Source organism: Balaenoptera borealis, assembly GCF_965194805.1.
Source record: "Balaenoptera borealis genome assembly, chromosome: 2".
Lineage (NCBI taxonomy): Eukaryota > Metazoa > Chordata > Mammalia > Artiodactyla > Balaenopteridae > Balaenoptera > Balaenoptera borealis.
This window is the reverse complement of record NC_138867.1, coordinates 1,122,614-1,138,372: the sequence shown is the minus strand read 5'-3', so window position 1 is coordinate 1,138,372 and position 15,759 is coordinate 1,122,614. Positions and strand designations below refer to the sequence as shown.

The window sequence follows — 15,759 nt, the reverse complement described above, 5'->3', positions numbered from 1 at the left end:
GTGAGTGTGCCCACAGCGGCCCCAGGCAACTCAGGAGTGGAGCCAAGGGGCGCCCGAGGCACCGACGCCCACACCCGGCAGTTGAGACCGCAGGGACCCCGGCGCTGCCCTCCGCCCCCAAGGGAGGCGGTCGCCCGGGCCTGCGCCCTCCCGCCCAGGGCGCCAGTGAGGGCGGGACAGAGAGCGCGCAGGGCGGGGAGGGGGCAGGCCGGCGTGAGTGGAAGATGAGGTTCCCGGGGCGCGGCGGTGGGAGGCGAGGTCTGGCGGCCCGGCGGGCGTGCGCCGCACGCCGGCGGGCGGGCCGAGAGCAGGCGACTCCGGCTGCGCTCTCGTGCGCGCGGCGCGGGCGGGAAGGCTCCGCCCCGGGGAGGGAGGGGGGCGCCGGATTAAAGGCCACCCTGGCGGGCGGGGACCGGGACAGCAGCCCTCACCCAGAGCACACTCGGCTCCGCGCCGCCCAACGCGAGTCCCGCCGGCCCCGCTGGTCCGGCGGCCCCGGCGCGGCACGTCCCGCAGGGCGCAGCAGGTCTCTCGCGACCTGAGCATCTGGGCAGGGCGCTGAGCGGTGGCGGCGATGCCAGGGCGCGGGGCCCCGGGCCCTGGTTGGGGGCTGCTGCTGGTGCTGCTGGCGCTGGGCGAGCTGCCGCGGGCGCAGGGCGTCGAGGAGAAGCCTGGCGGCGCGCACGGGGAGAGCCAGGGCTTCCAGGTGGTCACCTTCAAATGGCACCACGTCCAGGACCCGTACATCATCGCGCTCTGGATCCTCGTGGCCAGCTTGGCCAAGATCGGTAAGCCGGCTCGGGCTCCTTGGGCGCGGGTTCCTGGCCCCGCCGCGACTTCCCCTCCGCCCACCCGCCGGGTCTGCGGGTCCCTTCCTGCGCCCCCGGCCGACAGAGCCGGCTGCCTGCGCCGCCTTCTTCACGGGCTCCGCCGGGTCCGGGCTCTTCCCTGTGGAAGGGACGCGTCCAAGGCCGGTTGCCCGGCGGTCCCGTCGAGGAGCGCCGCGGCCAGCCCCGGGGATTCGGCCCTGGGTCGCTCAGGGCGAGGCTCGGGGACTGCGAGCCTGGCCGGGCCCGGAGTGGCAGTGCTCATGGCCGAGGGTTACCCGGTCCCGGCCGGGCGGCGCAGCCTCCTGAGTCCCCGGGTCCCCGGGTCCCCGGGTCTCCGCGGTCAGGACTCCCTCTGCCCCATCCAGGCCAGCAGACGTCGCGGACTGCTCCGCGCTGGGGCTCCCGCAGCCAGGTTTTCTGTCCGTCGGGCTTGTCGGGGCTGTTAGTGCAGGAGAGAGGGAATGTCCTTGCCTTCAAGCGCTGGAGCACTCCGTCCCCAGTGCAGAAAGAAAAATGGTGTCACCAAGATGAAACCCAGTACAGTCCTATTTATAGGAGCAAGTTTTCCACTGACAGTGTTTCTCTTCTAAAAATCCTGGTCTGTCAGATTTCTCTTCTCCTGACTTGCTCCACTGAACCAGCAAAGTGGGAATTGCAGGTAACTCCCGGGCAAGGTGACAGGAAGGTCAGCTTTCTTAAGAGCCTCTGAGGACCAAAGTTTCAACGTGTTGATCAACACCAGGGAGGGTCTTCCCCGAGGTGGCGGAGGTGTGAGGGCAGGCGTAATTAGTAGGTGGAGCGGGGGAAACCCTGTGAGGGGGTCTGAGGGCTCCCCCCTCGCCACAGAACAGCCGGACAGGGATGGGTCAGCAGAGGTTTTGGAATGGGGAGGGGCCGGGGGCTGCTGACCTCCTCAGCAGGACCAGGAGGGGCAGGCTCTGGGGAGAGTCGGTCAGAGGACTTTGGACCTGGCTTTGGGGGTTCCTGGTGTTCCTTGGCGGCTGGTTACAGCTTGTTTCTCCTTCAGCCCTGCCTGCCATGTGTCCTGCTGTGCCAGCGACCTCCCTTTAAGTCTCTCGTTTTGTTCTGTTTCTTTAAAAGCTCTCCGACCCCTCTGCCTCCCCCTTTTTCCTCCAGTGTCTGTTTAGTTCCTGGGCCCTGCCTGCCCGGTCCCTGGGCCCAAGCTGCCCTCCACTCCTTGGCTTTTTTGTGGGGGGTTGTGACATCAGCAGTGAAATGTCGGCACCGAGATGGGGTCTCACGTGCTGTGTCTCCTCTGGACGTCTCTGCCGCAGGGGACTTGCCGACACTGGCCACTTTCTGCTGGTCACTTACGGGGCAGGTCCAGCCTCACCCTGGGGCTCTAGGAGCAGCACCCCGTCCTGAGTCTCCCCTGGGAGCTGACCAGTTTCTGGGGCAGAGCGGGGATCTCCTCCTCAGCCCCCTTCTCTCTTCTGTGAAACCACGGTCAGGATATGTGCAGGGTGGACCCGTGACACTCCGGGGGTCCCCACCTGGGACCTGGAGCCCCCCTGTCCTTTCTGTGCAAGCCCAGCCCCAGGTCCTGCACCTGGAGGTCCAGTGTCTGTTATTCACCCAGGAAGAGACTGCCCCGAGGTCTCCTGAGCGCTCGTCTCCTCCAGAGGGGACCTTCTTGGGGGGGGGGGGCTGCTCCCACCAGCTCCGCCTCTCGTGGGCAGGACGGGCCCAGAATGTGTTTTCCTGCCGCCACTTCAGTAGCTCCGCCTCCCCTGGGGCTGCTGACCCCATCCGAGGGGGAAGGGGGGCCAGCTTGGGTAGAGGCTCGGTGGGGGGCTGTAAGGGAACATGAAGAGGACCCCAGAGAGAAGACCCACGGGGCCGGCCTGGCTGGCCTGGGAGTGCCCTCCTGCCCTGGGCCAGGCCTGGCCCCGACGCTGCCCACGCTGTCCTGCATTTGGAGGCTCCTGCTGTGACGGCAGAGGGTCTCGCCCGTGAACAGGCTGCACAGTGGAGAGACTCCGTTCTCCCATCTCAGAAAGTAAGCTGGGACCTCCCCAGGCCCAGCCCCCTCCCAGCCACGCCCCTGTCCTCTGGAACCCACTGCACTGACCCTGCCCAGGTCCCCAAGGCCCTCCGGGCGGCTCAGCATGGGCTTCACGTGACCCCGCCTCTTTGCCCTTCCCTGCGGCGCCCCCCCATCCCCTTCTGTCCTGTCCTGTCCCTGTTGCCCCTCGGCTGCCCCTTCACCATATACCTCGGGGCCCCACCCTAGGCCTCCCCGCCGCAGCCCAGCACCTCCAACTATCCATCTGGTGCCCGGGGCCCCCGCCTCTAGCGCACCAGGTGTCTCTGCACAGACGTCTCCCCGCAGCTCAGACAGAGATGAGGAGCAGGTGTGGCTGCCGAGCGCTCAGACCCCCGAGACCCCAGGCCCCTCTTCGCGGGTGCATTCGGGCCTGCCCGGGTCCCTCCCTGCTGTTGCATCGTCAGGAAACGCAGAAGGGGATGAAGCCAGGCCGGGAGCTGGTGCGCAGCTCCCGGCTGAGCCTGCAGGGCCGAGGTTGAAGGCTCTCCTGCAGTGGGTGGGGCGGTGTCTGCCCCTGGGTGCGTGGGGAAAGCCGGGGCCACGCGTGGGACGTGTGCTCCGCGGGGCGCCTCGAGTCTGCAGCCACTCAGCTCCCACCAGGATGAGTCTGGGCCTTGGCCCCGGTTGGACTCCCTCTCCCTCATCCTGTCCTATCTCCTCTGGCCCCCTCTGGGGCCAACGCCTAGTGGGCTCAGTGGGCGCGCTTCGGCCGTGCGGGATCGCGAAGCTGTGGCAGCACTGGGTGGGGCCCACCTGAGGGTGGAGACCCAGGCGGCTTCTGCAGACAGAGCCTGGAGGTGGTGGGTGACCAGGGTAGGTGCTCCTGGAGGCCGCAAGGGAGACCCCGTTTGTCATGCTCTGGCGCCGAGCCGGTGGGTTGAGGGCACCGCTGACTTCTGGCCGGAGCTGCTGGAAGTGGTGACTTGGCTTCTGAGCTGGGGAGCCAGAGGGGCAGGCGGAACTCGCCGTCTCGGCTGTTTCTCCTCTCCCTCTCCGTCTCCTCTGTCTCTAAGAGGGCGGCCCCCGCCCAGATCCCACCCCCAAGGAGGGAGGGGGCTGCCGCCACCCCCCGGCAGGAACACTTCGGGAAGAACCCGGAGCCCATGGGTCCCCCCGGATTCAGGGAAGGCAGCAGCTGCGGTGGGTGGCGCTGACCCAGGCGTGCCCAGCAGCTGTGGCCCTCTGAGACCCTCGGCCCCTCCCCCATGGCCCCTGGGGTTTTGCAAGTGGTCCTGCTCCATGCTTGGTCACCCCCTCCCTCTTCACCCAGTCTTGGAGGAAGAGACCCCGGCGGGGGCGGGGGGTGTCCTTCCTAACCAGCAGAAGCCGGACACGGTCCCCCGGGCACCCTGAGGAGTAGCCAGGGCCTCTATGGTCACGCGTGCGACCCTATCTGCACACTTTACCCGCTCTGCCCCTCCGAGACTGCAGCACCTTGGCTCCTGGAGACGCGGGTCCCTTTTCCCACCTGTGCTCCAGCTGGAGCTCAGCCTTGGGGTCACGCTCTGTTCTGCCGGACGTTGTCGGCAGCTGCCTTATCAGGTCAGACTCTGCTCTCCAGGCCCCTAGACCCCGATTCCTGTCACTTGCAAAGCGCTTCCACTGTGGCTTCTCCTCTGGTCCAGCCCCAGCCCTTGCCAGGGGAGGGGCACAGCCCCCGGGTGCTGGGACACCCATGGCTTCTGTCCAGAGCACCTGCCGCGTCGGTGGATTTCTCTGAAGTTCGGGTGCTGGGTGTCTGCCCTGGGTTGTGCTCCCAGGCTGTCGGGGAGTGGTGGGCAATGTTTACCTCCTTGGGTTGACACCGGAAGCTTGTGGTTTTCGCTTCGTGTGCTCTGGTCCTAAGACCAGAACCCCCATCGCTGCACCCAACCCCTGTCCCTCTGTCCTGTGGGCTCCCCGGCGCCCTCCACCATGCTCTTCTCCCCGTTGCCACTGAATTTCCCTTACAGCGCTCGAAAGAGTGCATGAGAGGATCTGGAGAACAAGGATGACCTAAAAAGGCAGGGTGAGCAGCGGGAGTCCTCGGTGGACCCCATCCTCCCAGGAGTAGACGAATCAGTGGGCCCTAGTGGACCCCAAGCCTGGCAGGACAGATGGAGTCAAGACCCATCATCCAAGGTCTTGGAACCAAGGCCTCTCCCAAGAGTCTCTATGGGAGGGACATTCTGTGCTGAAAGTGTAAAGTCTCATTTGTCAGGAACTGCCCGTGGGAGAATTAGCCACGGGCTGTAAAACAATCCACTGCATTTGGAGCTAAGGTACCTCTCTGGAGTATCCTGAGGAAGAGGGGCAAAGGTTGGGAAGTGCTGATAGCCCCAGTCCTGCCTGCTTGGCAGAAGGAACTCTCCAGGGATTTTCCCATCCAGCCAATTCCCGCAAGAGGATCCAAGAGAATCACGGCAGTGTTCCCAAGACTGCAAGTCCCAAAGGTCCCTGACACCTGCTGCTGGGCTCTCCCAGTCCGGCGCCTGGTCAGCCTCACGTTTATTTCTTCCCAGCGTCCGAGTCCCTTCTGACAGCAAGTTTTACCAGGAGCGTGTGGCAGAGTGGGGCAGGGGGCTCAGTGTGCGGTGGACCAGGTCAGGGCTGGTGGTCCTGGGCTCCCTCCACTCCTTCTGCCTTCCCTCTGAGAAGGGACTCCTCCAGCCCTCTCTGCGCTGGAGCCCAGAGTGGGTGGTGACCTCCCTGGGCTGAGGTGGGCACAGCTGGGGCCCGTCCCCTGCACCAGGAAACCTTGGAGGCGCCTGGGTGCTTTCCTGGCGTGATGTCTGCTTCACTGGGGTGGCTTTCTGCCCACCCCACCCCTGCACCTTTGCTCCCAGCCAGCCCCCGCCCTCCTTCCTGACCTTGCTCAGTGCCTCCTGCCCCTTCTCCATCCCTTCTTCATACTGTGAAGTCTGTCTTCTCTGTCTGCCCAGGGCAGGGGGAAGAGGGGTGCTGGCAGAACCCAGGTGCCTGCAGAGGCCCTCCCCACCCAGCCCTGCCTACAGAGCCCATCAGACTCGGGGAGTTGAGCTCCAGGGGCCTGTGGGCCGGGTGGGGATGAGGGAGGCACACTATTAGTGGGGGGGGGGGATGGGCAGGGGACTGGCGGGGTGGCAGAGGCCCAAGGAGCGCTGGGCACGGGAGCAGCAAGGCCCCGTGGGTGCGAGGCTGTGGCCCTGCCGGCTTCCCTGGGTTCTAGCTGAAGCCCAGCCGCTACCCCCCCGTCACCCCTGCGGCCAGGCCAGGAGCCCCACCCACCAGCATCTCTGCCCCCTCCTCTTCTGAGCTCAGAACCCTCCAGCCCACTGGGGTCTTGAGGTTGCCCCCTCGACACTGGGGTCTGGGTTCAACCAGGTCAGCTCTGCAGAGGCGGGGGCTGCGTCTGTCCGTTCCTGCGCGTCCCCAGTGCCTGGAGGCAGGCCTGCCCCGGCGGCGCTCCTGCAGGTGTGTGTGCAGACGTGTGTGCTCGGCGGACGGGCCGCTAGACGGGTAGCTGGGCAGGCGCGTGAGTGGGGGAAGGGATGGACACTCCACGACGGTGTGAGCTTCGTGCAAACCCTCGAGACGCGAAGCTCCTCAGCCAGGTTCTCGGCCGGAATTGCCACACACGCGCACCCGGTGACCGCCCCACGCCGAGGGCAAGGCCGCATCAGCTTGGAGCACGGCGGGCTGTAGGTCTGAGGTGGGGAGAGCTCGCCCGCGCGAGGCCTGGCCTGAAGCAGCTCCCTGACGAGCTGATTCGGTCAGTTCACACCCAGTCCTGCCTTCTGGAGCAAGACAGGGCAGAACAGGCTCGCGGGTCCCCACTCGCGGGCCGCAGACAGACGCCTGCGCGCCGGCTCACGGGCCCCCTGGGCGGAGCCTGGACTCGGGCCCCAGCCGCGCGTATCCCCGGCACAGTACGACATCTGGGCTCCAACGTTTGATTTATTTTATTAGTGCAGCCAAAATGCTTGATTTTTAGCAGCCACAGCTCTGAGCGCTAGTTTAACATTCATCTTACAAACATTAATGCTGCCACGTGCCTGGCACCGCTGCAGGCCACGAGGACACGGCTTCCAATGAAACAGACCCAGACCTCCTCGGGGTGTGTCACGCCCCCCCCCGGGAGCAGGCGAGTCCAGCCGCGGGATGCCTGGCGTCAAGTCCTGGCAGAACAGGGAAAGAAGAGAATAGCGCAGGTGGGGAGGAGTGAGCCCTGAGGGTTAGGGGGACATTTCCAGGGTCCAGACGGCCCCGCAGAGGCCCTGAGGTGGCCATATGGGGGCATGTTTGCGGGGCAGCTGAGGAGGCCACCCAGGAGAGGGGTGGCAGGTGAGGGGCCAGCGGGTCCACCGGCCACACGCGTCCCAGCGAAGTGGGGCCTCAGAGGCTTCTGGGCCGAGCACCCTGGACCCCTCCGGGAGGGACAGGACCCCAAGGGAGAGATGAGGGTGGGTCGGACCCATCACCCCCTGAGCTGAGCTGCCCCGTGGTGGTTTGTAATGTTTGCAAAATCCCTCTGATTTTGTAAGATTCTTCCCATAAGCGTGTTCAGAACAGACAAGCCGGAAAAACGGTGCGTACCTGCTTGAGGATCGGAAGGGAGATCCAGGTCTGCCTTCCGGAGACTCCGAACGACGTGTCTGAGCACTGAGGGCCCAGCCAGGCAGTGTCGCTCTGGCCTCTGCGCCTCCAGTGTCCCAGGACAGGGAGGGGCCTGGTGCCGCCTCGCCTCTGCCGGGACCCCGGCTCTGCCAGGCCTGAGCCGCCTGTAGGGCTGGGGCTGAGGTCCCACTGCAAGGCCCCGGGCGGCATCTTGAGGTCATGGGGTCTTTCCTTGGAGCTGGCTGCATCTCAGGCCCACATCTGTGACCTGAGTGTTCACACATCGGTTCTAGAATGAATGGAGAGGCCCCAGGGTTTGCTGGACACAGGGGTTCAGAGTCCAGGCTGAGGGGTCAGGTGGTGGCCAGGGTGCCGGCTTCCCCCCTGGGGGGCAGTCGAGATGGGCCGCAAAAGGAGGGGCCGGCAGAGCAAGAGGGGCTGGGGGAGGTGGTCCAGGCGGAGATGCCAGCCACGGGGCCCCAGCGCTGGCGGGTGGGGAAGGTGTCAGGGCCACCGGAGCCACGGTGGGGGGTGGTCAGGGCCGGACGGTGGAGATGTGGGACAGGCTGGAGGGTGTGGACTTGGGGGGGTGTTGAGCTGAGTCATCACAGGCCCCCGGTTGAACCCTCTGCTTCCGGCACAGATGTGGCCCTGGCGGGGTGGCCAGGTGTCGGCTTGGGAGGACGTCCTGTGAGCCTGGACCTCCAGCCTCTGGGGCCGGGGGCAGACCGGGGTCCTCCAGGGCCCACCCGGTGCTCGCGGAAGAGGCCGCAGGCTGGAGGGGGAGGGTCAGGCCCCGTTTCCTCCTGGGTACATCAGGAAGACTGCGATGAGTTCACCACCTGCGGAGCTCTCTTGCCAAAGTCCAACTGGTTTTGAGTTCTCAGCTGGGAAAGGCCGAATGCGAAAGCTGGAAATGGCTGCTTCTCACGGCTCTTGGAATCACACAAAGGGTGGAAACCGCCAGCTCGCAGGGCTCTGTTTCTGCTCAGGTTTAGCGGGCCCTAGACGTTGGGGCACAGCGAACACGGGCCTGCAGCCTCCCAGCCTGCTTCCCTTGGCACGTGGCCCCCACGTGCTGGGTGCCGGTGCGGTGCCCCCTGCCTGCTGCTCGGTGTGGACCCACCGAGGCAGGGCCGCCCGGGAGGCCCTCGCGCCTGTGTGCGTGTGCTGGTGCCCGTGGGTTGAGGGTTTCACCCGTGGCACTAAGATCTGGTCCCCAAGTGGCCGTGGATGCTGGGGACCTGAGGTCCCCTCATGTGCCTCTGGGTCACACTCTCCCTACCAGGGTCTGTGAGGAGCGGGTGAGACAGGCCTGGGGCTCTGGCGAGTGTTCACATCGTCCTCACCCCACACAGTCAGCGGGGGCGCACGGGGCCGTGAGGAGGCTCCCGGGCCCCACTCCAGCAGGAGAAGCCGGGCTCCCAGGGGCGCGGCTGGGAAGAGCCTTGGCCCCCTGAGAGCTGTATCCTGGGGTCACAGAGGCCTTTCTGCTGGAGAAGCCGCCAGGCACCCCCAGGGCAGGGCCCCAGAGCAGGCCTCCTCAGCGCTGCCTGGGGGCGGGGGTGGGAGGGGTGCAGCCTCCCTCCCGCTACTTTGCACAGGCCCGTTCGGAGGCCAGGCTCTCCGGAAGGCAGCGTCGCCCCCAGGCAGCACCAGCAGTAACTCAGTAACCGAGCAGAACGTGCCAGAGCACCTCCACATGTGACTGCTAACCCCAAACCTAACCCTTCCGCCTCCTGAGGCAGCGAAACCTTCCTTCTCCTCCTTCAGTTGACAATCCGGACGGAGACCGGCTGCCTTGTAGCCTGGGGTGGGCGTGTCGCCGGCCTCAGACTCTCATCAGCTTCTGGGAAGCCTGGCGAGACCCCCGGTTCTCAGTCCGGTTCAGTCCCCTGGGGGTCGTCGGCCCCAACATCTCGAATCAGAGCTTCTGGGGTGAGGCAGGGGCCAGGCCCAAGCCTGTGGGTCTCCCGGGCGGGCAGCAGGCGGAAGCAGACGGTCGCTGTCCTGAGCAGGCGCCGCCCGGCTGGGCTCCTGGAGGCTGCCTGCAACCTCACAGGATCTGAGGACGCCCCAGGGCCCCCCACACCCTGGCATCTGCCTGGCCTGCCACTGCGTCTAAGAGGACTTGTGATGGCCTTGCTGTGGGCAAGCTGCTGTCCCCTCTGACCCCTCAGCCTCCTCAGCAGGGACACGGCCAGGTTCAGCATCTCCCTCGGGTGCAGACTGAAACAGGTGCTTAGAAGCTGCCGGGTGGACATTCTGTGACCGCTGTAGTTACCCTGCACAGCACCCGGCCTTAATAAGAGGTCAACGAACAATAGTTGGATGAAAACGAAAATGCCAAGACAGTCACACAATAACTACAGACACTAAGTCTGAGGTGGACGGTGGGAGCCAGGACCTCGTGGCACCAGCAAGGGCAGGGGCCAGGGTCCTTTAATGCCGGGTAAGGAGGGGGGCTGGGCAGTCCTGCCCCCCACACACCTGTTGCCTGCAGCCTCCCAGTTCCCACCTGTCCTGGGGTGGGAATGATTCTGTGGACTCAGCAGGGTGCTGGCTTTTACCCAGTGAGTTCCCAGCTGGAGAGGGTGTTGCACGGAGCTGGCCAGGAGTGTGAGGAGTGACCTCTCTGTGACCTGGTGTTGGCCCCACGCAGGTGCACCTCAAACCCCGGCTGTTAGGTGACCCTTTCGGTGCTGGGGTCTCCAGTACAGTGTTGCTAGGATTTGGGAGGGGGGATCACGTGACCGCCATTTAGCAATATAATTAGTGAACAGAGCAGGGCTCGGGGGTGAGTGTGTGAGGTGGGGCCTGTGGGCACACACCCACGTGCAGGCTGTGAGGGCCCAGCCCTCTCCCCCTCATTCCCCCCCAGCCCCATACAGCCTACCTTCCTGGGGACAGACTACAAAAGGAGGGCAGTTTTAAGCTTCTGAGAAGGCCCTGGATGGAGAATGCGGCATCTGTTGTCAAAATCCTTTACTCATTAACTTGCTAGAACCAGGAACGTTCCGATGGCAAGGGCGCCCTCAGCCCCAAGCCCTGCCCACGGCCTGCCTTGGGGGCCTGAGGGGAGCACATCCTGGCCCAGCACCACCTCTGCCTTCCGCCGGGGCACCCCAGGGAGGCACTGGCGATGCAGGGTGACCACACGTGGCCGCCCGGGGGCAAGGACAGGCTCCTCTCGCCAGGCCAGGGGAGGCAGTCCAACCCGACTGCCCCCCGGGCCCAGTGCTCTGGGACCCTCCTCCCAACACGCCCGGCCCCCCCGGCCTCTTCCAGCTGGTGCGGGGGGCAGAGACCAGGGGAATTTGTCCCTGCAGCCCCCGCAGACCCCCACCTGGCCCTCAAGGGCACCCAGGGAACTGGCATGCGAGCAGTAGCTCCGGCGGGCTTTCCATTTACAATCCTGGTTTTCCCACGATCTGCAGATCCCTTTTAGTGTTAATGAGCTGAGCACGTCCGGAAGGCAGACGGCGTGAGTGCCCCCCCAAGCCACAGGCTGCAAGTCCCTGCCGTCCTGAGCCGTGCCCGTGGCCCGTGGCCACGGAGTCTCGGGGGAGGGGGGCCCGAGGCGGCCAGGAGAGCAGCGGGAAGGAGGCCGGCTGCCCGGACGGCCTGTCCTCAGAGGAGGCCTGGCCCTGACCCCGTGCCCGCGGTGGCCGCCTCTGAGGACAGGCCGCCCGAGCGCGTGGGACCACCGCATCGCCGCCCCCCCCGCCCCCGCCTGCAGGAGCCCCGGGGCCGCGCTTAGCTGTTCTCAGCCTAATCCACGCAGGCCCCCCGGCCTGACCGTGGGAAGTTAAAGTTAAACGAGACGAGTCGTCCGCTGTCCGGGAGCAAGGTCCTCCGCTTCGCAGCCGCGCACCCGTCTGCACCTCTTCCCGTCAGCATGGCCTGGGCCCGCCCGTCGGGGGCCCGCGGGGTGTGCGCAGGGCGGGTCGCAGGGGTCGCAGCCTCGGCTCCCGCCTCCCGTGGAGCTCCCGGGCTCCGAGGACCCTGCGTCGGTGGTCGTCGGGGCCCCTCCTTCGGGGCAGGGAGAGGCCCGCAGGGCTGAGGAGCGGACAGCAGCGAGGCCGCTGCGCCCCGGGCGGGACTTTCTCCCCCGGGAGGTCCTCTCGCGCCGAGTCCCGTGTGAACGGAGCTCCCGGGTCTCGGCGAAGCGCCTTGTGCCGCAGACTCGAAGGTCTGAGACTGCCGCGCACCTGGGCCTGGCCGGCGCTGGACCGCGGGTCCGCCGCGTCGCTAGCGGGCTTTGCCGTCGTCGCCGGGGCCGCCAGAGCTGGTGTCTGAAGATGGTGCCGCCCCTGCTCGCGCACACTCACGCTTGCCCACGCCTCCCTCCTTGGCACCCCGCCGCACACCCCCAAGGGGCAGGCCCCCTCCCGGGCCGGCGTCCCGGGTCCCGGACCTCACTCTGCTGGTCCGTGGGACCCCTCCCTGTGGGTGGCAACAACACCCTTTGCAGTAAAAAGTGGGGCTTTTGTTTGTAAGAATTCTGGGGGAACCTTCCCGTCGTGTTGGCGCAGTAGAATCAGGACGGATGGTTGACGCTGGCGGGAAGTTGCAGGCTGACGGCACCGGGTTCTCCCTCTGGGTGACAAGCAGGCATGTTTCCCAGCCCGCCCATCCCGCCCTCTAGTACTCAGTGTGTCACCTCCATCCCTGGCCCGGCCTCCTGAGGCCACATCCCAGCGCGAGGCCCACCGTCCAGAGGAGCACCCACCGTGGCTGCAGAGATGCTGGCTTTTAAAAGTTAGTAGACCGAATATTTTTAGTTGTAAATTTACAGGATCATTGAGCAAAGAGTCCAGAGAGTTTCCTGTACTCCCCATCCCTATTCCCCTCCCCCCCCAACACACACACAGTTTCCCTATTGTCAACATCTTGCACTGGCACCGATCATTGGTTACAATAGATGAACCAATATCAATACATTATTATTAACTGAAGTCCAAGGTTTACATTAAATTTCCATCAGTGTCATACAATCTATGAGTGTGGACAAATGTCTAATGACATGTATCTACTTTTTTTATTTATTTATTTTTTGTGGAATCTTAGTTCCCCAGCCAGGGATCAAACCCGTGCCCCTTGCATTGGAAGCGCGGAGTCTTAACCACCTGACTGCCAGGGAAGTCCCAACCACTGATGCTTTTACTGTCTCCATGGTCTTGCCTTTTCCAGAATATCCTAGAGTTGGAATCCTACAGGATGCAGCCTTTCACATCGGCTTCCTTCACTTAGTCACACGCATCTAAGGTTCCTCCACGTCTTTTCATGGCTTGATGGCTCACTTCTTTTTAGTGCAGAATATTCCACTGTCTGGATGGACCACAGTTTATCCATTTACCTGCTGAAGGACACCTTAGCTGCTTCCAAGCTTTCACAATGATGAATACAGTTGCTATAATCATCTGTGTGCAGGGTTTTGTGTGGACATAAGGTTTTAACTCATTTGTGTAAATACCAAGGCGCGTGATTGCTGGATCACATGGTAAGAGTGTGCTGAGTTTGTAAGAAACTATTATACTGTCCTCCAGAGCGGCGACGCCCTTCTGCATTCCCATTGGGGTTCCTGGAGCTCCACGTCCTCACCAGCAATTCGTGTGGTCAGTGCCTGGACTTTAATGATTCTGGAGGATGAGCAGTGGTGTTGTTTCCATTTGTGTTTCCAACAGCGCATGGTGTGAGTGTCTCTTCGTGTCCTAACTTCCATCCGCACTTCTTCTTTGGTAAGGTGTCTGTTTAGATTTGGGGCCCATTTTTCAGTTGGGTTGTTTGTTTTCTGATTGAGTTTTAAGAGTCGTTTGTATATTTTGGATACAAATCCTTTATCAGATGTGTGTTTTGCAAATATTTTATGCCTGTCTATGACTTTTTTCATTCTCTTAACTTTCACAGACACTTCATTAATTTGAAGGAACCCCAACTTATCAATTCTTTCTTTCATAGATCATACTTTTGGTGTTGTGTCTAAAAACTCATCTCCAAACCTGAGGTCATCTAGGTTTCTGCCGTCTTATCCTCTGGGAGTTTCATAGTCTTGCAGTTTCATTTTAGGTCCCTGATCCACTTTGAGTTGATTTTTGTGAAGGGTGTGAGGTCTCGATTCATCTTCTGTGAGGACGTCAGTTGTTCCAGCACCATTTGTCGAAGAGATTGTCTCTGCTCCATTGCGTTGTCTTTGCTCCTTTGTCAAAGATCGGTGACTGCATTTATAGGGTCTGTTTCTGGGCTCTGTTCTGTCTGTTGATCTGTGTGTCTATTCTGTCCCCGACACCGCACTGTCTCGGTTTCTGTAGTTCACAGTTAGTCCTGGAGTTGGGTGGTGTCCATCCTCCAACTTGGTTCTTCTTCAATGTTGCCTTGGCTGTTCTGGGTCTAATACCTCCTCTCCATGTAAATTTGAGAATCAATTTCTTGATATTCACTTAAAATAACTTGCTGGGATTTTTTATTGGGGTTGCATTGTATCTGTGGATTATGTTGGGAACTGACATCTTGACCATATTGAGTCTTCCTCTCCAGGAATGTAGACTCTCTCTCCATTTATTTAAATCTTCTTCAGTTTCCTTCATCCAAGTTTAGAAGTTCTCCTCATACAGGCCCAGCACATATTTTGTTAGATTTATACCTAAGCGTGGGTTTTTTTTGGTGCTGATGTAATCGGTATTGTGTATTGAATTTCAAATTCCGTACATTCACTGCTAGTTTATAGGAAGCAATTGACAATCTATATCCTTCAGCCTTGCTGTCATCACTTACTAGTTCCAGGAGTTTTTTGTTGATTCTTTGGGGTTTTCTACTCAGATGATCATGTCACCTGGGAACACAGCATCTGCCCTGCGGCCCCGCCCCCAGTAAGGCCAGTGTGCTCGCCCTGTGGCTCCTGGCTTTGCTGCCATGTGTTGGGCATTTCAAGCTACCTTGGCCGGGACCAGACATGAGGTGGGTGAGGCGGGAAGGAGTTGTGATGTGAGCTTCCCAGAGGTGGGGAACCTGCCCCCACCCACGTGCTTGCTCCCTGAGTTCTGATGTTCCCACCAAGATTTCAGTGCCATACGCTGTTATGACGACACGAAACGTAGCCTGGAATAGCACAGATCACTGTTCCATTTCCTGCACAACCGTTCGTTTTACCTAAAGTTAATGATTGTCTGTGGTCGGTGGTGCCATTGTCTACGTACTTAAATAACTCCCTGCCCCAAAGCCCTGCAGGCTGCTGTGCTGCACAGCACTCCAACCCCGTGTCTGCTGCTTTGTCCTGAGACACCAGGTCCCTGGGCTTCCCTCTGCCAAACACAGCACCGGCCCTCCCGTCACTCTGCCCTCCATGGGGCACCCCACCTGGCATCCCATGCCTTCTGTCTTGGGGAGCCCCTCTTTGGTGGACCCATTCTCCACCAAATGTGACTTCCCCCCCTTCCTCTGGGGACTGGCTGTGCAGTGGAGGGTGACATCGACCGTCCTGAGCAGACTGATGACCTACTGGATTCATGCTGGGGACCCCTCCCCTCTCCCCTCCCTCCTCCCGCCTCCTCTCCCCAGTAATGATGTGCTTTGAGGCAGATCTCATTTCGTCTGTCGAGCTTGGTCCCCAGAAGCACAAGCCTTTCATCCGGAGACATTTGTGGCTGCTTCGTCCGTGTCTCTCCCTCTGTCCCTCTTCTAGCTCCTTCTGAGAGAACCTGTGTTGTCCTTTCTACTCTTGAATTTTCTCTCCTGTGTTGGTGTCTCTGTCTTTTTCCTCTGTCTTCTGAGAGAGCCTTTTAACTTCATCTTCCAACACCTCCATTGAGTTTTGTTGTTTTTTTAAATATTTATTTATTTATTTAGGCTCCGTCAGGTCTTAGTTGCGGCACGCGGGATCTTCGTTGCGCCACGCAGGCTCTTTGCTGCAGCCCGCAGGCTTCTCTCTAGTTGTGATGCGCGGGCGCCAGAGTGGGTGGGCTCTGTAGTTTGCGGCACGTGGGCTCTAGTTGAGGCGCGCGGGCTCAGTAGTCGTGGCACACGGGCTTAGTTGCCCCGTGGCATGTGGAATCTCAGTTCCCCGACCAGGGATCGAACTCGCGTCCCCTGCCTTGGAAGGCAGATTCTTTACCACTGGACCACCAGGGAGGTCCCTCCATTGAGTTTTTAGTTTCTGCTCCCGTATTTTCTCATATTAACAAGAGTTTGTAAATCGCTGAGTGCACTCTTTTGTCGAGGATGCAGCTTCTTATCCCAGTGTGGACCTGCCTCTCCCTGCAGCGTTTCCTCACTTGCTCTGCTTGTGCT

General features: G+C 61.9%; 1 protein-coding gene across 3 annotated transcripts in view; it reads left to right on the top strand.

The window, feature by feature from the left end:
• Nucleotides 1–373: 373 nt before the first annotated feature.
• Nucleotides 374–15,759, top strand: part of SLC9A3 (solute carrier family 9 member A3) — a gene marked incomplete at its 3' end in the record, with an annotated part of 41,297 nt that continues 25,911 nt past the window's right edge. For all 3 annotated transcript variants that reach the window (XM_082382964.1, XM_082382965.1, XM_082382966.1), the window contains exon 1: nt 374–788. In XM_082382964.1, coding sequence (XP_082239090.1) covers nt 575–788 — 214 coding nt within the window. In that variant the 5' untranslated portion in view covers nt 374–574. The remainder of the gene's footprint in view (nt 789–15,759) is intronic.